The 25,352-nt window shown below is 37.2% G+C and overlaps 1 protein-coding gene across 4 annotated transcripts; it reads right to left on the bottom strand.

Moving 5' to 3' along the window:
• Positions 1-13,671: 13,671 nt before the first annotated feature.
• Positions 13,672-24,407, bottom strand: LOC140882550 (probable glycosyltransferase At5g03795). 4 transcript variants are annotated; one of them, XM_073288611.1, is made up of 4 exons: positions 16,423-16,955; positions 16,172-16,208; positions 15,094-16,023; positions 13,672-14,547 (listed from the first exon to the last, which is right to left on the bottom strand). In XM_073288611.1, the coding sequence occupies exons 3-4, from the start codon at positions 15,993-15,995 to the stop codon at positions 14,031-14,033; spliced, it is 1,419 nt and encodes a 472-aa protein (XP_073144712.1). In that variant the 5' UTR covers positions 15,996-16,023; positions 16,172-16,208; positions 16,423-16,955; the 3' UTR covers positions 13,672-14,030. The 4 variants fall into 4 exon arrangements, with proteins under 4 accessions (XP_073144712.1, XP_073144714.1, XP_073144713.1 ...); XM_073288613.1 differs by lacking the exons at positions 16,172-16,208; positions 16,423-16,955 and adding an exon at positions 24,386-24,407; XM_073288612.1 differs by lacking the exon at positions 16,172-16,208.
• Between the last annotated feature and the right edge of the window lie 945 nt (positions 24,408-25,352).

Raw genomic sequence — 25,352 nt, 5'->3', positions numbered from 1 at the left:
GGTTATCACTTATCGAGTGGATAAAGTCCGCGGTTTTGGTTGTACACCATTAGTCCTTACTACTTAAAACATCATTGAGACTCTATATGCTAGTACTGTACTTTGACTCGTTTACCGACTCTATTGGGGTCATCAGGTGTCGGGATTGGGTACAGTTACGACACATATAGGAGTCGATGCTTTGTTGTCAAGGATTCACCACATACTTGCAAGTGTGGATATCCTATGCTATCTGAGGAGATATTAGTGTAACGAATCTCTGGCCAGAGTACATGATGTGTTTTAGGTTACTTGGTTTCCTAGTAGCACATGCGATGTCACTATTTGATCTTCAAGATGCATTGCATAGTTATTGAATCTCGAACGACTCTCGATTTACCAATGGTTGTTGATTCGATCGGGATATATGGATGAAGGGACCGTACTGTACTCTAATAAAAATCTATTGGTTCTTGCAGGCACTATCAGTGATACCTAGGAAATCATGGGGCGATGTTGCTAGGCGCTCTTACCATGATTCGATGGGCAAGTCGGAAATTGTTGTTCCGAGTCACAAGGAGTTGCGAGCCCACGGCTAGCTGTATCCCTGAACCATTGAGGGTCACACAAGTAATGAATTTTTAATCCCCGTTGAGATAATTAAATTTAAAGAGTTAAATTTAGTGAATAAAGAAGTGGGACTTCTTATTTAAAAGTAGAGGGAGTAAGATTTCCTAAAATGACATAGTGATGGACATTTTTTGGAAATCACTGAATTCGGATTCATAAAATTTATCTTGACTTTAAAAGATGCAGAAATGATTTCTGTGCACATTGGTGAAATTGGTTTATCAATCTGAGTCACGATGAATTTTATATTAATTTCTGAACATGCGGGCTTTGCTTGTCAGGCTTGAACTTATGACTAATGGGCCCTAAGCTGTTAGCAGCCCACATTATAAATAAGTTATTGCAGTGCAGAAATTAGACAACACAAGGTCATAATTTTGGAAAACCCTAGAGCTCTCTCTATAGAGAATTCGGCCGCCCCCCTCCCCTACTGTGTTCGAAAATTCAGTCTGTGAATTTTTGAATTTGCAGGCTGATTTAACAGATCATATATGTTCTATCTTTTCGTAGAAACTTCTGATAGACTTTCTAGTGCAGTCTATCAGAGGGATTAAACTTCTGTTCGTGGACCTGATTGAAGAATCGTTCGTTCATCAGTTCCTGGGATATACAAAAAGAGCAGTTTAATCTGTTGGTGTCCATAATCTCGCTTCGAGATTTTAAGGTAAAATTTATATTGTTTAAATTTTATATTATCAATTTTAATCGTAGGAATTTGATATCCATATGGAATCGTTCCATATAAAATTTTAAAACTTCCGCTGCACCGGATATCACTTTCTTTTTGATCCGAAGAACGACCGTGTACCAACAGTGGTATCAGAGCCAGGCTGTTCTCGGATTTTACGATTAAAATATTGTTCAATTGTACAAGCCTCGATTTTTCAGAAAAATAAAACGAAAAAAAAAAATTTAATTTTCCGGGTGGACTGCCCGCTGCCCTGCGCGCAGAGTGTCTCCGCGCAGGGTGCCTGCGCGCAGCTGGGCCGCGGATGCGGCCCAGCAGCCCTGCGCGCAGCTGGGCCACGCCGAGCGGCCCAGCAAAGGGCTGGGCCCCCGGCCCGATTGTCGGGGACTGCCCGGGATCGTCCCGGGCAGCCCAGAAAAATTAAAATTTTAATTTTTTGAAATTTTGAATTTCAGCCCATTAATTGTTATCAAGCCCAGTTTTTGGCCCGATTGAAAATTGTTTCAGTTGGTCCACGAGGCAATAGGTCAAAATTGTTTGAGCCCAAAAATTTTTAAGAAAAATTAATTTTTGGATAAATTTTGAATTTTGGAAATTTATAAATTTAATCCAATAAATTAAATCTTTAATTATTAATTTTGGTACAATTGATAATAAAATATGATTTTATGTATAAAATTGGATTTTATATGTAAAATATGATTTTATGGATAAACTAGATAAAATATGATTTTATATATAAAATAAGATTTTATGTATGAAATATGATTTTATCTATATATATTTATTGCCATTGCATGATATCCAATAAATTAATTTGTGAATTAAATGTTAATGGATAAGGATGATCGATTGCCATGACCAATATTATAGGTGTATGTTAGGTTGTTTACATTTGGTTTTATTATTGATTGTTGGGTTTTATTAATGGACCTGGTTTATGGTCCAAATTTGATTTTATCATTTGTAATAAAAGTGGGCCTGGTTTATGGCCCGTTCCCACCCCTATAATGTATCTCTTTATTTGTCATAGTAATTTATTGTAAATTCACTAGAAATAGTGGGAGATTTTGAAGATAGAGGTGGGTTCAGCAAACAATGATAAAGACTGAAGAAATGTAAATTGGAAGCACAATGTAATAGAATTGCATTGCATACTTGCATATCACCTAGGATTGGACTTAGACTCGTGATTGGCAACCACGGGTCGATTAGTAATGGAATCGATCATCCTAAAATATAATATATGATATTATCGTTGTATGCATGTTTAGACTAAATTGTATGAATCCCGCATGCATACAAATTTTAAATGATGAGAAAAATTTTCAAAATTAAAAATCCCTCATTTTAAATATGATTTTAAATTGATATCAAGATAAATAAAGGAAATTTAAATATTGTTTAAATGTTCCTACCTTCCATCAACGATCAATGTATGAGATGCTACCCGCGGATACGGTCCGGCTCATATTATTGGGGGGGGTCGTTCGTCGGAAAGCTGTACATTGGATCGACACATGTTGTAAGTTGGATGGAACTCCCATGGGATTGGCTCATATTATTGGGGATCCACATGGCGACCGTCCATCACAACTTAATATTTATGGGTCATCTTGATGTGTCACAATAAACGGCGTCATATTATTGGGCCCTTATTGGACATGAGGTAAAAAAATGGAGGTTGCTTTGGAAGCAATTGGGCTCTACCATTTGAAAATTATGGTTGGCTGATATTATTCGGGACTATAGTTTGTCAATTGGACTTCATGTTCCCACTAAAGAAAATGTTTCTCATTTTTCACTAGAGGGTAGTGAAATCATTAAAATAGTGGGAGTGAGATTCATAAAATAAATTTCGCCTTATTTTATGTCTTAGTAAATTAATTAAACAATCACTGATTATTGTCTGTTTCTTTTCAGTATTTCATTAAGATGAATTCTCCACTATTCTCTATTCTCGAACAAAACAAACTGACTGGCGCAAACTATACGGAATGGTTCCGTAAGTTGAAGATTATCTTGACCTCGGAGAAGATGTTCTACGTGTTAGAAAAATCTCCTCCGAAGAAAGCACCAGCTGATATAAGTCCGGAAGAGTTGGCAAAACTTGATAAATGGTGGGACCATAATATCAAGGCCAAATTCTATATGCAAGCTTCGATGTCTGATGAACTCCAAAGGCGATTTGAGGATACCGTGAATGCTGCTGACATTCACGCACAACTCAAGGAAATTTTTGGGGCTCAATCGAGAGCTGAGAGGTTTGCTACTGTAAAATAGTTAATGACGTGTCGCATGCGTAAAGGGACTTTGGTCCGTAATCATGGGGTACGCGTGATTTGGCTCATTCAGAAGTTGGTAACGCTTGAATTGGTATTGGAGCATGAACTCAATGTGGACTTATTACTTCTCTCTCTTCCTTCATCGTTTGACGGTTTTGTGGTGAATTTCAATATGAACAAGATAGAGGTCTCCCTTGAAGAGATGGTCAATATGCTTGTAACTTATGAAGCCACTTTAAAGAAGGATAAACCGGTTCTCTTGGTGGGCTCCTCTTCTTCTACTAAGAAGGGGCCAAGTACAAAGGATAAGAAACATTCTGCCCCATCCAAGAAAATCGGACCTGAGAAGAAGAACAAGACAAAGGCTTCAAACATGGAAAAATCCAAGGATGTTTGCCATCACTGCAAGAAACCCGGTCATTGGAAACGTAACTGCAAGGAATATCTTGAGCAGTTGCGAACTGCGAAGGGTATGTTTTATATTGAAATAAATGTTTCACTTAATACTACTTCTTGGGTATTGGATACCGGATGTGGATCTCACATTTGCAATGATTTGCAGGTGATGACAAGAAGTCGCAAGCTTAGGATGGGTGAGACCCAGCTGAGGCTCGGAAATGGTTCTAGAGTTGAAGCCAAAGCTGTGGGAGACGTTTATTTAATTTTGCAGAACGATTTTAAGTTACTTTTGAAAGATGTTTTATTTGTTCCAGACTTGATTAAAAACATTATTTCTGTTTCTATGCTTGATAGAGATGATTTTTCTTGCAATTTTGTGAATGGGATTTGCAATATTTACAAGAATGAATGTTTGATTGGAAATGGACAACTTGAAAACGATCTATATAACTTAAAATTAAAAGACGTTCCAATAAATTATGTTGATAAACCGGTAACAACGAACAAAAGGAAAATCGATAGTCAAAACCCGGCAAACCTTTGGCATGCTAGGCTAGGTCATATTTCCTCAAGGAGGATGAACAAGCTAGTGGGAGAGGGCATGTTTGATATGTCTGATATTAACTCTCTACCTACTTGTGAGTCCTGCCTGAAAAGAAAAATGACTAAATCTCCTTTCAAAGGAAAACCTGAGCGTAGTCAAAATCTATTGGATTTGATCCATACAGATGTTGCGGACCATTTAGTATTGGTACAAAATTTGGTCACACCTACTTCATTACCTTTACTAATGATTATTCTAGGTATGGGTACTTATATTTGATGAAATATAAGTCTGAATCATTTGAAAAGTTCAAAGAATTCAAGGCTGAAGTAGAAAACAAACTAGGTAAGAGTATTAAAGCACTTCGATCGGATCGAGGTGGAGAATAATTGAGTACCGAGTTTTTGAGCTATCTAAAAGAGAATGGGATTCTCTCTCAGTGGACTCCTCCTATGACACCTCAGCTGAATGGAGTTTCGAAGCGTCGCAATCGAACATTGTTGGACATGGTTCGATCTATGATGAGCTTTACTGAGCTCCCACCTTCGTTTTGGGGCTATGCTCTTGAAACGGCGGTATTGTTGTTGAACAACGTCCACACTAAAGCAGTGAACAAAACACCATACGAGTTATGGAATGGCAAAGCTCCTAAGTATTCATACTTGAGGATTTGGGGATGTCCTGCTTACGTGAAGCAGACAGTGGGAGATAAGTTGGATAGTCGATCCACCTTATGTTATTTTGTAGGGTATCCGAAGAATTCAATCGGATATTATTTCTATCATCCTACTGAAACAAAAGTGTTTGTTTCAAGGAATGACACCTTCTTGGAGAAGGATTTCTTATTGGATAAGAAAGGCAAGATGATGGAACTCGAAGAAATTCGAGAAGAACCCGAGATACAAAATAATGATCCTACACCTCAGGAACCATTGATTGACACGTCTATTACTAGAAGATCCGAGAGGGCTTCTAGGCCTCCTATTAGATATGGTCTTCTTCTTGAAGGGGATCAAAGTGAACCCGACATTGGGTATGATCCAAGAAACTTCAAGGAAGCAATTTCTGATGCGGATTCGAATTTATGGCTTGAAGCTATGCAGTCGAAAATAGATTCGATGCATACAAACCAAGTTTGGTCTTTAGTAGATCCTCCCGATGGAATTGTTCCAATAGGGTGTAAATGGATCTATAAGAGAAAACTTGGGCCTGATGGAAAGGTACTGACCTACAAGGCACGATTGGTGGCAAAAGGTTATACTCAAAGACAAGGAGTTGACTATGATGAAACTTTTTCACCAGTCGCAATGTTCAAGTCCATAAGAATCCTTATTTCCATAGCAGCATGGTATGACTATGAGATATGGCAAATGGATGTGAAGACTGCATTTCTTAATGGAAACATTAAGGAAGAAATCTATATGATGCAGCCCGAGGGATTCACATCCATGGGAAGCGAGCATAAGGTATGCAAGCTTCAGAGATCGATCTATGGTCTCAAACAAGCATCAAGAAGTTGGAACCAGAAATTTGATGAAACAATAAAGGATTTTGGTTTCATCAAGAACCCGGAGGAACCGTGCGTGTACAAGAAAGTAGTTAAGGATGCTGTGACATTCTTAGTACTTTATGTTGATGACATCTTACTCATTGGGAATGATGTAGGGATGTTGCAGTCAACAAAGATATGGTTATCAGGTAGATTCTCGATGAAGGATTTGGGTGAGGCGTCCTATATTCTAGGGATACAGATCTATATAGATAGATCTAAGATAATGATAGGACTTACTCAAGCTACCTACATCGACACTATATTGAAAAAGTTTTCAATGGATGAGTCCAAGAGAGGACATCTACCTATGTGTCATGGAGTCTCTCTATCCAAGTCTATGTGTCCCAAGACTGACGAAAAGATAGATAAAATGACACACATACCATATGCGTCAGCCATAGGGAGTATCATGTATGGGTTGATATCTACCAGACCGGATGTGGCATTTGCTCTGAGTATCACGAGCAGATATCAAACCAATCCCGGTCAAATGCATTGGAAAGCCGTGAAGGATATTCTTAAGTACTTGAGAAGAACTAAGAATGTATTCATGGTTTATGGAGGAAGAGATCTGAAATTGGAAGGCTATACCGACTCTAGCTTCCAAAGTAACGTGGATGACTCGAAGTCAACCTCTGGATTTGTGTTCATGCTCAATGGCGGTGCTGTCTCTTGGAAGAGTTCCAAGCAGGACACCACAGCGGATTCCACCACTGAGGCAGAATACATTGCGGCATCAGCTGCTGCTAAAAAGGCATTTTGGATGAGGAATTTCGTCCAAGAGTTGGGTGTTATTCCTGAAGCTGTTGGTCCAGTCCCGGTGTACTATGACAACACGGGTGCCGTTGCTCAGGCAAAGGAACCAAGGTCTCATCAAAGATCCAAACACGTACTGAGGAAATACCACATCATCCGGGAGATCGTGGAAAGAGGAGACATCACTGTTGAGAGAATCGCTGATCCACTTACTAAGCCCTTGCCAGGACCATTATTTGACAAACATCGCGAAGCAATGGGACTACGTAGTATGACTAGTTGGCTTTAGGGCAAGTGGGAGATTGAAAGAGTGGGTGCCCGGTGAGCCAACTTGTGGCTAAGGGCTTTTATGACTCTATATATAAACAATCTTTTGGTTAATATAATTTACACTTTTATAATGGCATTTACTTTATCTTTTATCATATTATTATGTTGTGACATACTATAAGATGTTTAGATGAAGACCTTGAATATACTATAGGGTATGTAAGATATGGTAGCACATGGGGATGGCTATCATGAAACACATCTTATAGTCACTTTATATTCTAAACAGTTCCTAGTCGATTAAGCCGTCCGTTAATAAGGATAAGGATCGCTCGAGATTGAGACTAGCATTTGCGATGCCGAGTACCACGTTTCATTGGTATGGAACATAGAGATGTTCAAAGCATGCAAATGGATATTCATATGATGAATGATCGAACTATCCTATCCGGACTTTCCAAGTGGTTATCACTTATCGAGTGGATAAAGTCCGCGGTTTTGGTTGTACACCATTAGTCCTTACTACTTGAAACATCATTGAGACTCTATATGCTAGTCCTGTACTTTGACTCGTTTACCGACTCTATTGGGGTCATCAGGTATCGGGATTGGGTACAGTTACGACACATATAGGAGTCGATGCTTTGTTGTCAAGGATTCACCACATACTTGCAAGTGTGGATATCCTATGCTATCTGAGGAGATATTAGTGTGACGAATCTCTGGCCAGAGTACATGATGTGTTTTAGGTTACTTGGTTTCCTAGTAGCACATGCGATGTCACTATTTGATCTTCAAGATGCATTGCATAGTTATCGAATCTCGAACGACTCTCGATTTACCAATGGTTGTTGATTCGATCGGGATATATGGATAAAGGGACCGTACTGTACGCTAACCAAAATCTATTGGTTCTTGCAGGCACTATCAGTGATACCTAGGGAATCATGGGGCTATGTTGCTAGGCGCTCTTACCATGATTCGATGGGCAAGTCGGAAATTGTTGTTCCGAGTCACAAGGAGTTGTGAGCCCACGGCTAGCTGTATCCCTGAACCATTGAGGGTCACACAAGTAATGGATTTTTAATTCCCGTTGAGATAATTAAATTTAAAGAGTTAAATTTAGTGAATAAAGAAGTGGGACTTCTTATTTCAAAGTAGAGAGAGTAAGATTTCCTAAAATGACATAGTGATGGACATTTTTTGGAAATCACTGAATTCGGATTCAGAAAATTTATCTTGACTTTAAAAGATGCAGAAATGGTTTCTATGCACATTAGTGAAATTGGTTTATCAATCTGAGTCACGATGAATTTTATATTAATTTCTGAACATGCGGGCTTTGCTTGTCAGGCTTGAACTTATGACTAATGGGCCCTAAGCTGTTAGCAGCCCACATTATAAATAAGTTATTGCAGTGCAGAAATTAGACAACACAAGGTCAAAATTTTTGAAAACCCTAGAGCTCTCTCTCTAGAGAATTCGGCCGCCCCCCTCCCCTACTGTGTTCGAAAATTCAGTCTGTGAATTTTTGAATTTGCAGACTGATTTAACAGATCATATCTGTTCTATCTCTTAGTAGAAACTTCTGATAGACTTTCTAGTGCAGTCTATCAGAGGGATTAAACTTATGTTCGTGGACCTGATTGAAGAATCGTTCGTTCATCAGTTCCTGGGATATACAACAAGAGCAGTTTAATTTGTTGGTGTCCATAATCTCGCTTCGAGATTTTAAGGTAAAATTTATATTGTTTAAATTTTATATTATCAATTTTAATCGTAGGAATTTGATATCCATATGGAATCGTTCCATATAAAATTTTAAAACTTCTGCTGCACCGGATATCACTTTCTTTTTTATCCGGAGAACGACTGTGTACCAACACGTGGGTCGTTACAATTGTGGATATGAATGATTATTAAATTTTGTGTTCAAGATGTTTATCAATATGTTTATGATTTAATGCATCAAGATTATGTTGCATTCATCTTGAACCCTACCTTGAAAAGCACAGAGGGCTGATTGGCCTAGAGTGCATATGACGTTTGGAGGACTGTAGTTGAGTGGCATGGAATGTAGATTTACTTCCAGAGCTAGAAGACTCACTATAGTTGCACCAAAGTCAGGGGAATTGAGATATTTAACGCCACCTCGATTGGGTGAGTTGGTGGTTAGTTAAAGATTTTATTCCCCGGGATCCCAAGAACCAAGATTTGATTGTTATCAGACTTGATAGCCTATTCCTTGAAACATGCATTGCATTTATGCATTAACCTAGAGATTTCTATGGTTTAAAATATGCGTTTATAAATGCTAGCATGTTAGTAGATGTCATTCAAGATGTGAATGTGTTTGTATGTTTGATTAACTGATGTGCTATAAGAATTTAGGAATCGATGATGCTTCTATGATTGACATGTTCTTACATGTTTGAGATTTAAGATTATTATAGCATATAGATTTATTATGCTTATATGATGTATATGCATGTCATTCATACTGAAATTTATTCTCACCGGAGTTATCCGGCTGTTGCTTTGTTTGTATGTGTGCATTGCATCAAGTTGGGGTATGATCAAATCAGACATGGCTTGGATAGCACGATAATGAAAGATTAGAAGTGGTGACTTGGGTTTTAAGCAGATGGCATGTAGTCTATAATGTGGTAAACATATTAGAACAACAAACAACCTGTTTAAAAAAAAAATCAGTCTTTGTTTTAATTTTTTCTAGTTTGATTCAATTATGATTAATTGTTAATTTGCCTTAAGAAAAGATTAGCAACCCGAGGTCCCCACAATATGTCTGAAAAATACCACTGGTTTCTATATTTGGAGAGGATGAATTCTCTACCCGAAGAGCAAGGGGTATTTGGATCTGTGTCGCTTAGATAGACTAAGTTAAGTTCACATTCAAGTTTTAAAAAAAATTTATGAATGGATATTTCCTGTTAAATAAATTGACAAAAAAAACAACGGGATTTGCGGAAGAACTCTTCGAAAAGAAGAAGAATCTTTTGTGGAATAGCAAGCTGTCATGGAGTAAAGAAACTCGCCATAAATTTTGCAACATGGATCATATAGGAATATGGTCATAGGCTATCTGCACGGAGTGCCCAAACCAAAAGGAGTCTGAATTTGGAAAAAGTTTCCGACCCCGAACGGATCGGAAAGATTTTTCCGAGACAAGCAAAGTTGGTCAGGGACCACCAAATACGCGTTTATTCAGAGGACCACTGCAAAAGCAAAAGATGCCCCGACAACAATAAAGAAGACATGTGAGGAGCATAGAGCTAAAAAAAAGGCAGACTTGTGACTCCTCCACTACCAAAAGATGCCATCAATAATGACATAAAAAGACAAGGTAGATGGCCGTGAGATTCCCTGAAATTTTTCGATGAAACGAGTGGAACCACAACTATAAATATAAGCATTCAAGGAAGCTGAAGACATCGATCATTCCCTTCATTTTTCTTACAAATAAACTATTGTAACATTTCTCTTTCTATTTTGTAATAAGTTTTCAAGTATTATGTGTTTCAAGAACAAGGCTACTATGAATAGTTAAAATAAGTTGTCTCCTCATCTTCGAAGGAGTTGATATGTAATAATATTATGTTTGAATAAATTTCTCTAATTCTCTTGTTCTTATGTGCTTATATTTTATAATTAAGCTTATATACATATGCCATAAGGTAGAAAACGAATTAAGACAGTGCTGAGTGTCGTTGAAGGAGCTTGCGCAAAACCATCTGTTGCGACTGCATGGTTGGAGTGTGAAGAGCATTTCGTAAAACTCGGCAGGTATGATTCGACGATATTTTTGGTAAAAAAGTATTTAAGTTTAATTCATTATTCGAAAGCATGTTGGACCCTAATCCATAGTATGTCGGTTGGAACTCTTGCGTAACCAATAGTCCTTCATGTTCTGGACTGGTTCGATAGGTTAAAAATGTCACGTACAAAAGATTAGTTAATAATTACTTAATTAAATTCAAATTTGGGACCACTAGGGAGTGGAAATAAAAAAAAGGAGAAATTGCATATATCACCCCTGTGATATCTCGGGTTCGCTGATAACCCCTTGTGTAATATTTTTGAGCTAAAAACCCCCTGTATTTCCGGATCTGTAGCACACGTATATCATTCAGAATTTTATCATAAAAATGACGAAATTGCCCATATCTTAACTTCCCAAAGGCCGTAAGAATCGGGGAAATTGATGTGTGTGTTTTGTTCGTATGGAAAAGAGGGTCACGGATCGGGGTTTCTTTGGAAGATTGGTGGTCGGAGTTGGTCGAAAATTAAGAAAAACTAGTCGGCTTCGTGGTGAGTACCAACGTAAGATTGGAGTTGTAGCTCGACATATTGAGGGGGAAAAATGAAGAGAAAAATGTCGAGGGTTGTAGGGGAGGTGAAGAGGAGTCTAAAGCAAGCAAGGAATGTCGGAAATACGGCTGGTCGGAGTCGTGATCGGAGAAGATGAAGGTGACGAGTTCAATGATCGAACTGAATGGGTATGATTTAAGGGTATTTTGGACCAAATTTATAAAAAAAACTCTTGCATTTTCGCATCTATCAGCGCGTGAGGCACAAAACACAGCAGGAGGGGTGGACGTGCTACAGATCCGGAAACACATGGGGTTTTTAGCTCAAAAAAATTTTACAAGGGGTTATCAGCGAACACGGGATTTCACAGGGGTGATATATGCAATTTTTCCTAAAAAAAATTGGGTGTAGGAAGTTAAGAGAAAGAAATGTTTGGGAATGAGATTTTTAAATAATTTACCCTATATTCATACGTACATGGACTGATGGAATATTTCCGTAGGAATTGGATGATTAACTTAAGTTCCAAAATTATGCTCCTCTTTCTCACCCCAAATAAAACAAGCAAAAGACAATAAGTTAAAATACTAATTCGGGTCTTTATTTGGCCTTGATACATAATTTAATTCGAACATTAATTTTTATAGTTTTACCGAGTATAAAACATATTCATAAGATAGGACATGAAAAACCTCAAGTTCACGGTAGATATATGATCCATCAAATGGTAGATTGGCTCCATTAATACATGAAACGAACTCCAGTACACCAACACAATGATTGTGGTGCAAATCAAAGACTGGTAAAGCCAAATATGATAATGCACCACAACTAGCAACATGATCTCGAAGTGGAAACTCATATACAGAGTATAGACGGAGGTCCGGACTGGATTAAGGACGCCCATTTCAAAAGACCCTTCCGGTAGGCCCAAGCTACTCCTTCTCTGCTCCGTCTTCAACAATATAGTGGCACTCCATACATTTATTCATGTACCAACTTATTCCTTTACGAAGATCATCCATAGCGGCTGACGACGTGAAACTCATCTGGCACCAAAGTCCCAAGTGTGGGACGAGGTCTCGAGTTCGAGACCCAATTATAACAAAAATATCTTCCACAACTCAAAAAAAAAATATCATTCATAACGAAAGGTTGGTTTGAAGTGGTGAGAATATACCTGCCCCCAACCCCTATTCATGTCCGAAATTGCACCATTTCTATAATTAATGCACAAGTGGACACGAGCCTAGTTAGAACAAGTTTGATCTTCTCCCAAGCAACATAACTATGAAGTCCAATTTGAAAATCAATTAAAACATCATTCGCACCAACATCCGACATATATTTGAGAATATACCATTAAGTACTAATAACTTATAGACTACCAAAACCTTAGCCACAACTTAGCAAAAAGCATGTAGCCAACTCAATCAACACACACCCATCATAAATGGAGAAACTTAGTACACGATTTCATGTATCTCGGAGCAATACTTTCATTAGATTACTTCCAAACTCTGGAAAAAAAAAAAGAAAGAAAAAATAAATCAATTGAGGTAGCTAATTTTGAGAGGGATGGAACAAAGACAACAGACAAACAGAAGTACTGATAAATTTATTCATTCAATCTTAAAAACCACACCCTAAACACAAAAATATAAATATCAAACATCAGAGCACACAAAAAGAAGGTAAATGAGGACATGCGCATAGTGAAGATGTGGCTACCGAACATAAAGAAATATTTCCAGGAAACCGATCATGATTCCTCTTTCATTTTGTCCTTAGCAGTTGAGTGTAATGGCAAATCAGATCATTCAAAGTTTTGCGAGTGGTTCCCTAAATGGAATTAAGCGTGATTCAGAAAATATTCAGACGATGAATCGTTCAATTACCTTAAGCTTTGAACGACAGAGGTGGGAGAGATCTTGTGCCCTAAACACACCATTTGATCATGAAATTGAAGAGAAATTCAAATCGAAGAAAATTCAAATGCATGGGATAGAGGAGTAGAATTGATCGTCGGAGGCGAAGAATCAATAGCTAGCGTTTCCATGTGCTCCAATTATTCAGATCCAATTAACCTGATCAGGTATTTGTTTTTATATGGGCTGACCGTCTCAAGTATATAGATCTGTGAGATGGTCGTATAGGAGTCTTCCTCTAATTTAAAAGTACATTTTGACGATACAAAGACAATTTTGTCGACAAAATGGAAAATCCAGAATGGTAACATAAAACTTATAGACTAAAATAATTTATTACACATAGCAAGCTTAAATGACTGCTGCTCAAGGGAATACATAACATGTAATCATAAGAAAAGTTGAGCCAGTATACACAGCAATCAAACGATGGAACACTGATACGAAAAGCCAATTTTGTCGACAAAATGGGAAATCCAGAATGGTAACATAAAACTTATAGAGTAAAATAATTTATTACATATAGCAAGCTTAAATGACTGCTGCTCAAGGGAATGCATAACATGCAATCATGAGAAAAGTTGAGCCATTATACATAGCAATCAAACGATTGAACACTGATGATGCAAAAATAAATTGGTAACTAATTAGACCACTGTGTAGCTCATGTTCAAAGAAGGCGAGGGGCAATTGCCAACCTTTGCAATCCTCTTCTCAGCCACAGTTGGTAAGCCGTCATATGAAATGAGTCATAAGCGAAAGGCATCGCACTTGCATTTGTATACCACCTGAAGTGATTCCTAACCAAGCATAAGTTTTGATACAGATTCACATACATTTGCTGAGATACAACTGAGGTCAAGATGTATTTCAAAAGCCCAATATCTCTTTGGCTAACTATAATTGAAAACTTGCTCCAATCCAGGACATTCGCAAAAGGGAGATCATAATGATCAGATACCAGAACCGGAATACAGCCGTAATGTATAGAATCACTAACCCTTGCCGTATTTACCTCGTAACCTTTTACATGCAGGCAGTATTTGCTTCTCATGAACCCTTCCTCATACGGAAAAGATGCATGCCCTGAGAATATACTAAAAGAAGTATCATTTGCCCACAAACTTAGTACCTCTTTACGTATACGAGAGTTCTGCACTCGACCGGCAAAGAACACAAGTTTGTTTCTGCAATCACACCCCCACAAAAATGTTACCAGTTCATGAATTCGATTTTTCTCTCCATTATTGTAGGAGCATTAATTTATAAAACAGTAATAATCGGATGCACAAAACTTATCATTAAAATCTGGTAGACCCCAATTTCATTGAGGCGAATTAAGAAAATTTCAAAAGGCAAGATGAAACTCAGAACTGTTAGTATCATTCTTATAAATTTAGGTATAGCATGCTACAAACTGGAGAATAAATGATAACTGGCATACTAGAATTCCCAGTTCCATCAATGCTACCAGGATTTGTTAAAGAAAATTATTTTCTACCTCTATCTTTAGATCTCTCCGAATCTTCTTGTGAAGGTTTAATAGCCACGAACACATGATAAAACAAATAGCGGGTAGAAGGTATAGGCATAATTATGAATCTATTCCTTGACTCTGTATTTGTAAATAAGAAGTTTTTATATTTATTTTTAACATGTAAATGACTTCTAAGAACACAACCAGGCTATGAAATGGTGAATCGGATCTTTCTAAGAATGTATAAAAAGCATACCTAGCATTTAGAGGATTCAAGAATTGATTGTGGGGGCGTGGCCAAACTTGAGGCAATGCTATATCTTTATGAGCAGAGTAGAGCCTTTGAAAATAGTTGGACGAGCAAGTAATCTGAATAGCATTATTACGCAAAGCAAAATTGTTGGACGCAGCCTCCCGCCCAACTGAATGACAGCAAATAAAGAAGTGGTCGGAACCTCCTGAAGCATTCCAAAACTCAAATTCGGAGCTGATCCTCAAAATATATTGTGCAATAAAATTGGAAATGGCCGACTCTGAATGCAAAAGGGCGTGATTACGCATGGCATTGATGGAAAAGGGCATGAAGAAGAAGTGAGCTTCCTCAGGACGTTGAGTAATGAGTGAACTTTTGACAAGAGCCAGCTTAAAAGCATGTTCACTGAAGTAATTCCCAATTTTTGGATCCAGGGGGTTTGGATGGGGAAGAAAAACAGGGGCAAAAGGGGATGAATCCTTGTTCATGAATGCATCTGGATACACAAAAATCTTGAGTGTTTGTAACATCTCCTGGTAATCTGCATTGAAAAGTTTCCAATTGTGATAAGGGCTAGCCTTGCTCTCTATATACATTGGAGGTGGAGATAAAATAGGGCATTGGCACATGCTGTTGTAAAGACAACCAGACTTGAGAGAAGAACATGGTAGATGGCACTGGCCACACTCGAGGCCATTCTTCCGAAGCTGAAATAAAGTTGATGAGTACGGGAAGATAGACGACTTTAGCCATAAAACTTGTGGTAGCAACGATAGAATTTTCAAGGTGGTAAACAATAGGACTGCAAATGCTGGGAGTAACAGGAAATATAAGTTCCAACTGGTTCGATAGGGAGCTCCTCCTCGCTGCTTTACTCTGCCTAAGAATCTCAGGCAAAGGAGCATCTTTTATACTTGTATTTATTTTTCAAGCCTGCGCAAAAATAAGCAGTGACAAAGAAATCTATGTTAGACTTTCAGATATACACCACACCAATCAACTAAACAACAAATTAAGAGTGAAAGTAAGAGAGTAGCATAGCTAGATAAAGAAGCAAGTAACGATAAACTTTTTTCACAACCTGATTTGGGAATGAAGTATGCACACAACAGTAAAACCTGTTTAAAAACAAAAAACAAAACAGATTTCACTCAACCGCAAAATATTCTAGAAATTCGGCATGTGAAAAAAACAGAGGTAAATTTCATAGTTATTCTGGGTAGCTAAGCACGACCAATGGGGAAAGCAGCAGCTAGCGGAAGGCGGTGGTGGAGGTATAGTAAAAATTATTATTTAAACTTTAAAAGTATTGAATAATTAATTAACACGTACGTATTCCGATTCTCAGTTGTCCCGCCGCAAAATTAAAACGAAAATTTATTTGTGAACTGAACAAGAAAGGAAGAATGGGAGGCGTGGTGGGTGGAAGATGGGGAATTTCCCTATGGGAGTGGCGATAGAGGTAGCCGGATTTATCATCCCTCCCTATGTCTAACTCGTTGCCTGCCCTGCGCCGTCTTTTTTGAGACGGGGGCCTCTGTGCTCTTCGGATTCTTGCCGCCTGGTTTTCTTCTTTGTAACCCGGAATTAACAACTTTTCTTTTCGATTTTTCAAACCAAAAAAAAAAAAAAAAAAAAATCCCTTTGTGGCCTCATTTACGCTGATCTGTAACCTTCTGTTGAGGGTGGATTCAGCTGTTTCCGATGTACTTATGCTATGTTCTTGCTTGCTGACAACATATGCATTGTTCCATTCCACTAGCTGTTGGTCTGTTTCCTTTTAATTTTGCTATTCTTTGTGATTATCGATATCGTGTTTTGAATCTAAAGTATCTTATGACATTAATCTTAGCTACGAGGTTTAGTGATGTTTTATGAGATGTTGGAAGTTGGAACAATGTTTAACTGATTATTATTTTTTGGATCAGTAGAATTCACCTTCAGCGTTATCGTTATTATAGTTCCGGACGAATTTGAAGCCCAACTTGTTTGGTAAATGGAAGTTTATCTTTTTAGAAAAAAATAATAATAATACAGTGTCATTTTTTTAGGTCTCTTTATATCTTTGTTTTTTCCCCCTGTTATGCAATGGATGAAATTCTTTGTTATTAGCGTCACTTATTTTTGTCTTTCTCCAAATGATAAGCAAGAGTTCTTTTTCAACCGCACTTTGTGCACGACAGATTTGGGAAGGGATAATTCATAATTATGTTCTTATAGTTTTACTATCGTCTCGATTATATTTATTTTCTTTGTCATTATCCAAAATTATTTTTCATTAATTAAAAAGTTTTTCGAATATGTCTTTAAAACTAAATAATGCCTATTTTACCCTTTCTTACCTTTTTTTAAAGAAATTATGCATAAGCCCATCATGCTTCCGTAAGATTAATTAAAATTTAAATACCTCTTTGATCATAGTGTCGTCGGGTCATATCTGTCGAGTTTTACGAAGTGCTCTCACACTCAACCACGCAGTCGCAACAGATGGTTTCTGCACAAGCTCCTTCAACGACATCCAGCACAGCCTTAATTCATTTTCTACGTTAAGGCGTATGGTATATAAAATTAATTATAAAATATGAGCATGGATGAACAAGAGACTTATGAAATTTATTCAAACAACATATTATTACATAAATCAACCTTCTTTGAAGAGGGGGAGATAACTAATTTAACTACTTATATTAGCTTTGTTCTTGAAATACATAAAACACAAACTTAATACAACTTAGAAAGAGAAATATTATAATAATTTTTATTTCGTAAGAAAACTGAAGGGAATGATCGATGTCTTCAGCTTCCTCAAATGTCTGTATTTATAGCTGAAGTTCCACTCGTTTCACCGAAAAACTTCAAGGAATCTTACATCTGTCTTGAATTATTTATGTCATTATTGATGGCAGTTGTTTCGAATTTTTTATGTCATTATTGATGGCATTTTTTACTAGTGGAGGAGTCACATGTCTGCCATTTTATTTTGGCTCTATTCTCCTCACATGCCTTCTTTAATTTTGTCGGGGCATTTTTTGCTTTTGAAGTGGGCCCCTGTGAAAGCGTGTCTTCAGTGGTCCTTGTCCACCTTTGCTTGTCTCGAAAAAATCCTTTCGATCCGTTCGGGGTTTGAAGGTTTTTCCAAATTCTGGCTCCTTCTGGTTTGGACATTTTGGGCAGATTTTTTCTGACCATCTTCTGATATGAGCCATATTGCAAAATTTTCGGCGAGTTTTTTTACTCCCTGGTAGCTTCTTGTTCCACAAAAGGTTTCTCTTCTTTTCGAAGAGTTCTTCCGCAAAAATCGTAGTTTTTCATGTCATTGTATTTAACAGGAATGATCCATTCACAGAATTCTTATAAAATTTGAACGAAAACTTGACCTTGTCCATCTCGGTGAGACAGACCCAGATATCCCATGACCTTCTGGTTGAGATTTCATTTTCTCCGAAAGTGGATACCAATGGTATTTCTTCAGATATAGGATCCTTGATAAATCTTTGATTATTTACATCAGGTCTCCTTAACTTAATGAAATGAAAGGACTCATGTGATCATTTCCCTGTTGGTTCTGGAGCTGCATTAAAGAAGTATAACTCGAGCACATCTCCTCTGGACAAATGGTCATTATTTGCCCACGTTTCTTGAACTGCTTCCTGAATCAATTTTGGTAGCTGTGATATCTCCTGGAAGCCTGGTGAAGTTGTATAAACTGAGGCTAAAGCCCCAAATTCATACCATAGTTTTACATCCTTACGATTGACATTATTTTTTAGCCAAACCCTTGGATATATTCCTGCAACATCAACCCTGCAAGTGTTTGGGTTAATTTCACTTCTTGTACTTAATTTCTCCCACCTTTGTTGATAAACCTGAAATGGAGAAATGACAGCTGGATTAGTATCAATCTTGGATTTGCCCTTGTCTGTGTTGGGCCTAAGATTGATCTCTTCCTCTTTTACCCCAGAGGCGGATGGTTGACTTGATGAGTTATCCTCATCAATTGTTACTTTATCTAGATCATCAAAAGCTGATGATAGATTAGCACTTGTTTCCTGAGTTTTAGAATCCTCATTATCTTGTTTCACAACTGGTGGCTGTATTTCTTGTTCTTGTAAAACCAATTGTTTTAGCATATCTTGTTTATGAAAAACCAATGGTTTCTCTATAGCCTTCACAATTGGCCCTTGAATATCAGCCCATAATTGAGTTTGAGCCTGCATACAGCCTGTAATTCAATTAGATATTTTGATCCGATCAGCTTATTGTAACCTTCCGGCCATTTCAGCATTAATGGCTGATGAGTGTATTTTATATGCATTAGTTCGTGATAGATTTATATCTATTTTATATGCAGTCATATTATTTTTATGTGTTTTTATGTGTTTTAATGCATGCTTGTGCATGTCACTCTCCGGGTTAATTTTGTATAAAAATGGATTTTTGAAGAATGAATTACAGAGCAGCCTTTGTCAAAAAATCAAATTTAATTTTAAAAAAACCCAAATCAGATCTTCACCGTTCAAAATAAATTTTAAGATGTTTTGACGCTGCTGTCAAAATTTCAGGTCAATCCGACGGCTATAACTTAATATATGAATTTTTCAAAATCGTCGCGCGGAGCAGAAAAATCTACTCGCTCGAGCGAGAGTCTATCCTCGCTCGAGCGAGCGAGACGTGCCAAAAATCTTCCGAGACAGAAAGTTGCTCGCTTGAAAGAGACATGTGCTCGCTCGAGCGAGCGAAGCGTGCAGAATTTGTATTTTTGGAAACTCTTGCTCGGATTGGATGCTATCTTTTGAAGACCCTTAGGCATATAAATACAAATCTAATCATCAGATTAAGGGTTCCAGAAGTTCCAGAACGTAGACAACACAGAGCGAGGCGGCTACGGGCGTGGAGATTGAAGACGCTCCATCAGAGTTTTTCTTCTTCTTATTTTTATTTTTGAATTATTGTTTTTAATTATTGAGTAGTTTATTTTCAACCAAGATGGCGTGATTGGGCCGAACAAATTCATGTAGAAAACTTGGATGTTTGTTTGGGATTTTTCAGAGTTGACTTTATTTTATTGATTGTCAGATTTATATTTGTCTTGTGAATAGTCTGATCAACTATTTTCTTGCATGTTAAAGATTTCAAGTCGACAGATGAGGTATTGATTTTGATCACTTTGACAATCAACATATTGTAAAACCGACTAGAAATAGAATTCGGTTTCAGTGTGCGGTTTGGGTGTTAACTGAATTTTCACAAATATTTAATGCATTCAAATTTGATTAGAATTACGAAAGATTAATCCGTCAATATTTGAGTAGGTTTGATTGTTCTAGAAATAGACCTTTGTACAAGATAGGAGAATTCCGATGATCTAAGATTAAATCTGAGTCCTGAATCAACTAGATGTTACATGATTTGTTCGGTACCTACGTGTGTCTTGGTTGTCTTTGTTTTAATTATTTTTATTTTCAGTTATTTTAAATTTTTATTTCTTAAGCAATTTTTATTATAAATTCTTATTTTTATTTAAATCAAATTGCTCTTTATGATTTTGTCTAGATTAAACTAAATAATTAATTCTTGAGAATTGACTGCAGTTCCTGTGAGATCAATACTTGGACTCTAAGTCCACTTTACTATTACTTGACCTGGTACGCTTGCCAGTAAATTTATATCACACTGATTTAGCCGGTCAATGGCTAACTTGTTGAACTCGGTTTGAAGTAACCCAAGGTGTTCCCTGAGATGCCTCTGCATTTTCATGATGGAATCCATGTCACCGCCTTCCATCTCTTGTTAGAAAATTTGCAAGAATATTTTCATGAGATTTAATAATAACAATATCAAAGATATAATTTTGGCATAAAGCTTTCCATCTTAATAATCTAGCCTTCTCTTGTTTAGATTCAATTTTATTTCTTAAGAAAATTTTTACCTGGTATTATCAACTTTCAAAGTAAATTTTTTATCAAGTAAAAATAAAGGCCATTTCTCAAAAGCCTTTTTAACTGCATAAAATTCTTTTTCGTTGATATGTCATCTGATACCCTCAGATTCTATAAAAAGGCCGCTACAGTATCTGACTATCTGCATGGTACTTCCCCATCTGGAGTGAGCTTAGTAAGGACTGCAACCCATCAATCATCGCTGGCATCTGTAAATAACACCAACTCATCTTCATCTATGGGTATAGCCATTTTCGGGAGTTTTTTACATATCTCCTTCAGTTGGGTTATCTCTTTAGTATGTTCATCGGTCCATATAAATCTTGCATCCTTTTTTAATAAAGGACTGAACACCTTCCTGTACATGGCTAGGTTGTTTATGAACATTCCTGCAAAATTAACTACTCCAAGAAAACTTTGGAGTTTTTTTACGTCTTTTAGTTTATCTGGAATATTCTGTATCTTTTCCACAATATGGGGTTGTAGAATTATTCCAGATTCATCAATTTCAATACCAAGGAATTCAATTTTTCTTGTTGCTATGACTGCTTTCTTTTCAGATAAAACAAGTCCTTCTTATTTGCAAATTTTAGATAAAATCTCTAAATGTTTAACATGTTCATCTATGTTTTTTGATGCCATAAGAATATCATCAGTATAAACAAACATGAAGTTGAAATAATCTTTAAACAGATTATCCATCTTTCTTTGAAATATTTGGGGTGCATTAGCCAATCTCATAGGCATAACTTTCCAAATATAATGTCCTTGTGGAGTAGAGAGGGATGTGAATTTCTTACTGCCTTCTTCCATCCGAATCTGGTAAAATCCAAATTTACAATCAAATTTTGAGAACACCCTAGCATTTCGTACACATCTAATTAGGTTTTCTCTACTAGGTATGAAGTACCCATCAAACTCTAGGATTTTATTAATTTCTTGATAATTAATAACTAACCTGGGTTTTTCTCTTTTTATTTCACCAATGATTTCTGACCAGTAAACCTGGACTACTATATGGTGACACTCCTTCTTTGATTAGACCAAGGTCTATATGTTCCTTGATAATCATTCTCATATTCCTTTGATCTGTTACGTTCATCGGGATATGCTTATATCTAACGAACTCATATTCTTTGTCTTCCTTTAAAGTAAGGCTGACTTTGAGTTGATTTCTATCCCACCATGCCAAGGGATGCTCATTATAACTTTCTTTGAGCCTCTTTTTGACATCTTCAAGGGATACCTTGTTCTCCAATTCTATATCCATATGGGTTAGAGTTACATTGAGAAGATCCATATCCTCTATTTGGAGTTCTTGTTCTCTTGTTATTTTCAACATAGTTTCTCCAAATCTCCTAGAATCTTTCATCTTTGGGTGAAAAATTTGTCCTTTATCACCACTCTGGCTGCGGAACAATATTGGCATTTGTCTATAAAAGGCCTTCTTGAGTCGTTGAATGATAATCTTATGAATACAAATGGTAGTAAACATAAGTCGTCGTAACTCGTTATCTTGTGTGTACTTTTTAAACATTTGTAAAAATTTATTTCCTAACAAGATATCGGCTCCTATATCATGGAAATATATTGGTGGTGTCTTTACCTTGTACCAAGGAGTCTGACCTGCGCCACCCATAAGGATTTCTGCTTGTTTTATTCCTATGCAAAGAATAAGAATTCTTTTCGAGAAATCTCGTCCAGCAATTTTTGGCAATTCTTTTTCACAATATGTAGGGAAGACTCCTCTTTTTGCTGTACAAATTCATGCTCCTGAATCAATTTAGGCTGCAAAGTATTCAGCCTTATATTGTTCATACAACATCCCTATCGAAATGTATATGGAGAAAGGACTTGTTGTCATTTTTTAAAGGGATTACTCAATGGCCCCGCCATCTTTAACAGACTGTGTTGTAACTCAGTAATCCGATTAAGACCATTCACCTTTAGTTTTTCTAAGGCCTTAGAAGGTAGAGTATAGTTACTTCTTTCTACTTCTTCAATGCGTTCTAGTAAATCATGTTCATGACTTACTAATTTCAAAAGTTGCTTCTTATTCTGTTTGTGAACAAAGTTTTCGAATCTGATTAAGGGATTGTCCCTTATCCAATTCTCTTGTTTTCCATCTCGTATGATTCTTATTGAATTCTTCAAGTTTTTTCTTTTGCCATGAACTATATTCCTTTTTCAAGGCGTTTCCATGGTTTATGATCTTCCAGGAATTATAAATCAAGAATTAGTTGATCTATTTCTTTTCCCGGGATCCCCGAAATTTGAACTTCCAATTCACCAACATTTATGAATCCTTGGTACGTTCCTTTTACCTGTTGTTCTAAATAGTAAATCGAATTACAAGGAAATTAAGGGAAGAATTAAAATGACATTTTAATTTAAGGGTATTATAGGAAATTTTTAGTCTGGAGGACATATCAAGGAACATTTTTGTAAAAAGAGGGACATAATTGGGAACAAATAAAATGTTAGTATATTTTTGGAAAACTATGGAAACTTTAGGGACATAATTCATTATTATTCTCGATTTGGGAACGATCATTTACCAATTTGTGACAATTTGATTTTATCTTTCATGTCAATATATCTAAGAAATATCAAGGATGTGAACTAATGAAAGAAAGTGATTTATTGCGGAATATGTTACCTTCTATATATTGCCAATCTCAATGCCATTTTTTTTTCTGATACATGACATATAGTTAGTCATCTATAAACTGTACGATTTGACCTAGGTGCTGTGTGGTGGGCATGAAAACCTGATTTGCATGTCATTTTAACTTAATTCCTGTTTATTTGGAAGACTTGTCTTCTAAAGTTCTAGCTCTGCGGTTCAGTAGGCATAGCAAAACAAGTACTTCCACCTGCCCTCAAGGGGAGTTGAACAAGATGGATGGTGATTTGTTCTTATTGCCCGCTTCTCACCCGTACCATCCCATGTCATAAATTATGCACTTGCATCTACAAAAGTTGGGTTTCTTGTGGATTTTTTGCTTCCAACAGCAATTGGTTGGCTGCCCATGATCTTTCAAACACTTCGATTGACAGCCTTGCCAGTGCTGCTTTAGCTTCAGTATCTGGGAATTCAGGTTTGGTCATATATGTTTCCTCTTCTTGGAATCTTATCTAGCATTCTCATATCTTTGAGAATAAAAAAGTATTCTTCCGCCTTTGCGATTTCTGATCTTTCACCTGCTATGAGCTCGCATGACACTACTGAACAGAGCCGAAAATAATGAACTAGTAGTAGACATGAAGATTCAAAGTGAAATGACCTGAGTTACCAACAGGCATGAAGCGGTTCATGAGATAACAAACTGAATCTTGACTAGAAGAAAACTCACCCAAAAATATGTTCATGTCGTAAAAGGACTGACCGTCGTCCATCTTAGGCCCACAAAAAATCAAGCACCAAATCAATACAAAAAAAATATGTTCATGTCGTAAAACGATTTCTTGATCTGCTACCTTTCAATCTTCATATCAGTGATAGTGATGCGTTCAAGTATGATATCTTTCTGCAAGGCTTGAATCAAGATATCTACTCACAAGTTGTAGTCTGTGATGATCCGACATCTTATGAGACTTTGGTGAACCGTTGCCGTCAAGTGGAGAACAGCAACAGGCGGGCACAGTTGATGATGTCAGGACAACCTAGTGAATCTCTTGGGCCTAGGGCTCAATCTGTTGTGCAATCTGGACCTATGTCTTCTTCTACTCCTACTACTTCGTCTGGTTCTCGTGGTTCACGAGGTACATTCCTTTTCGGGAAGAAGAAGAATAAGGAGGAGTTTTGTAGTCACTGTGGTGGGAAGCATCCTGCAGCTTCATGTCGAAAGGCTACTGGTGCTTGTTATATTTGTGGTGAGCAGGGACATCTGCGGAGAGATTGTCCTCAGCATATGGGTTCTGCTAGTGGATCGGGATCACAGGTTGGATCTCAGGCTTCTACTTTTCCACGTCAGCAGCCAGCATCACAGAGTTATTCAGGTTACCGTCCACAGACTCAAGGGCAGATGTTTGCTCTGTCTCAGGATCAGGCTACTGAGGGAAGCGATCGCATGTTGGCAGGTAACTTTTTGTTATGTGGTATTCCTGCACTTGTTTTAATTGATACTGGAGCATCGCATTCCTTTATTTCTAGCCATTTTTTTAAGAGACATAAATTACCTTATGTATCATTAGATATGGATTTAGTTGTATCTACTCCGTTGGAGCATGAGGTAGTAACTAAGCGTCTAGTGATGGGTTGCCTTCTAGAGTTTGAGGGTCATGTGTTGTCTGCTAATCTGATGATTCTAGTGATGACAG

This window comes from Henckelia pumila, chromosome 2, assembly GCF_033568475.1.
Source record: "Henckelia pumila isolate YLH828 chromosome 2, ASM3356847v2, whole genome shotgun sequence".
Classification (NCBI taxonomy): Eukaryota; Viridiplantae; Streptophyta; class Magnoliopsida; order Lamiales; family Gesneriaceae; genus Henckelia; species Henckelia pumila.
The sequence above is the reverse complement of the archived record's forward strand: the minus strand, read 5'-3'. Positions and strand labels throughout refer to the sequence as shown.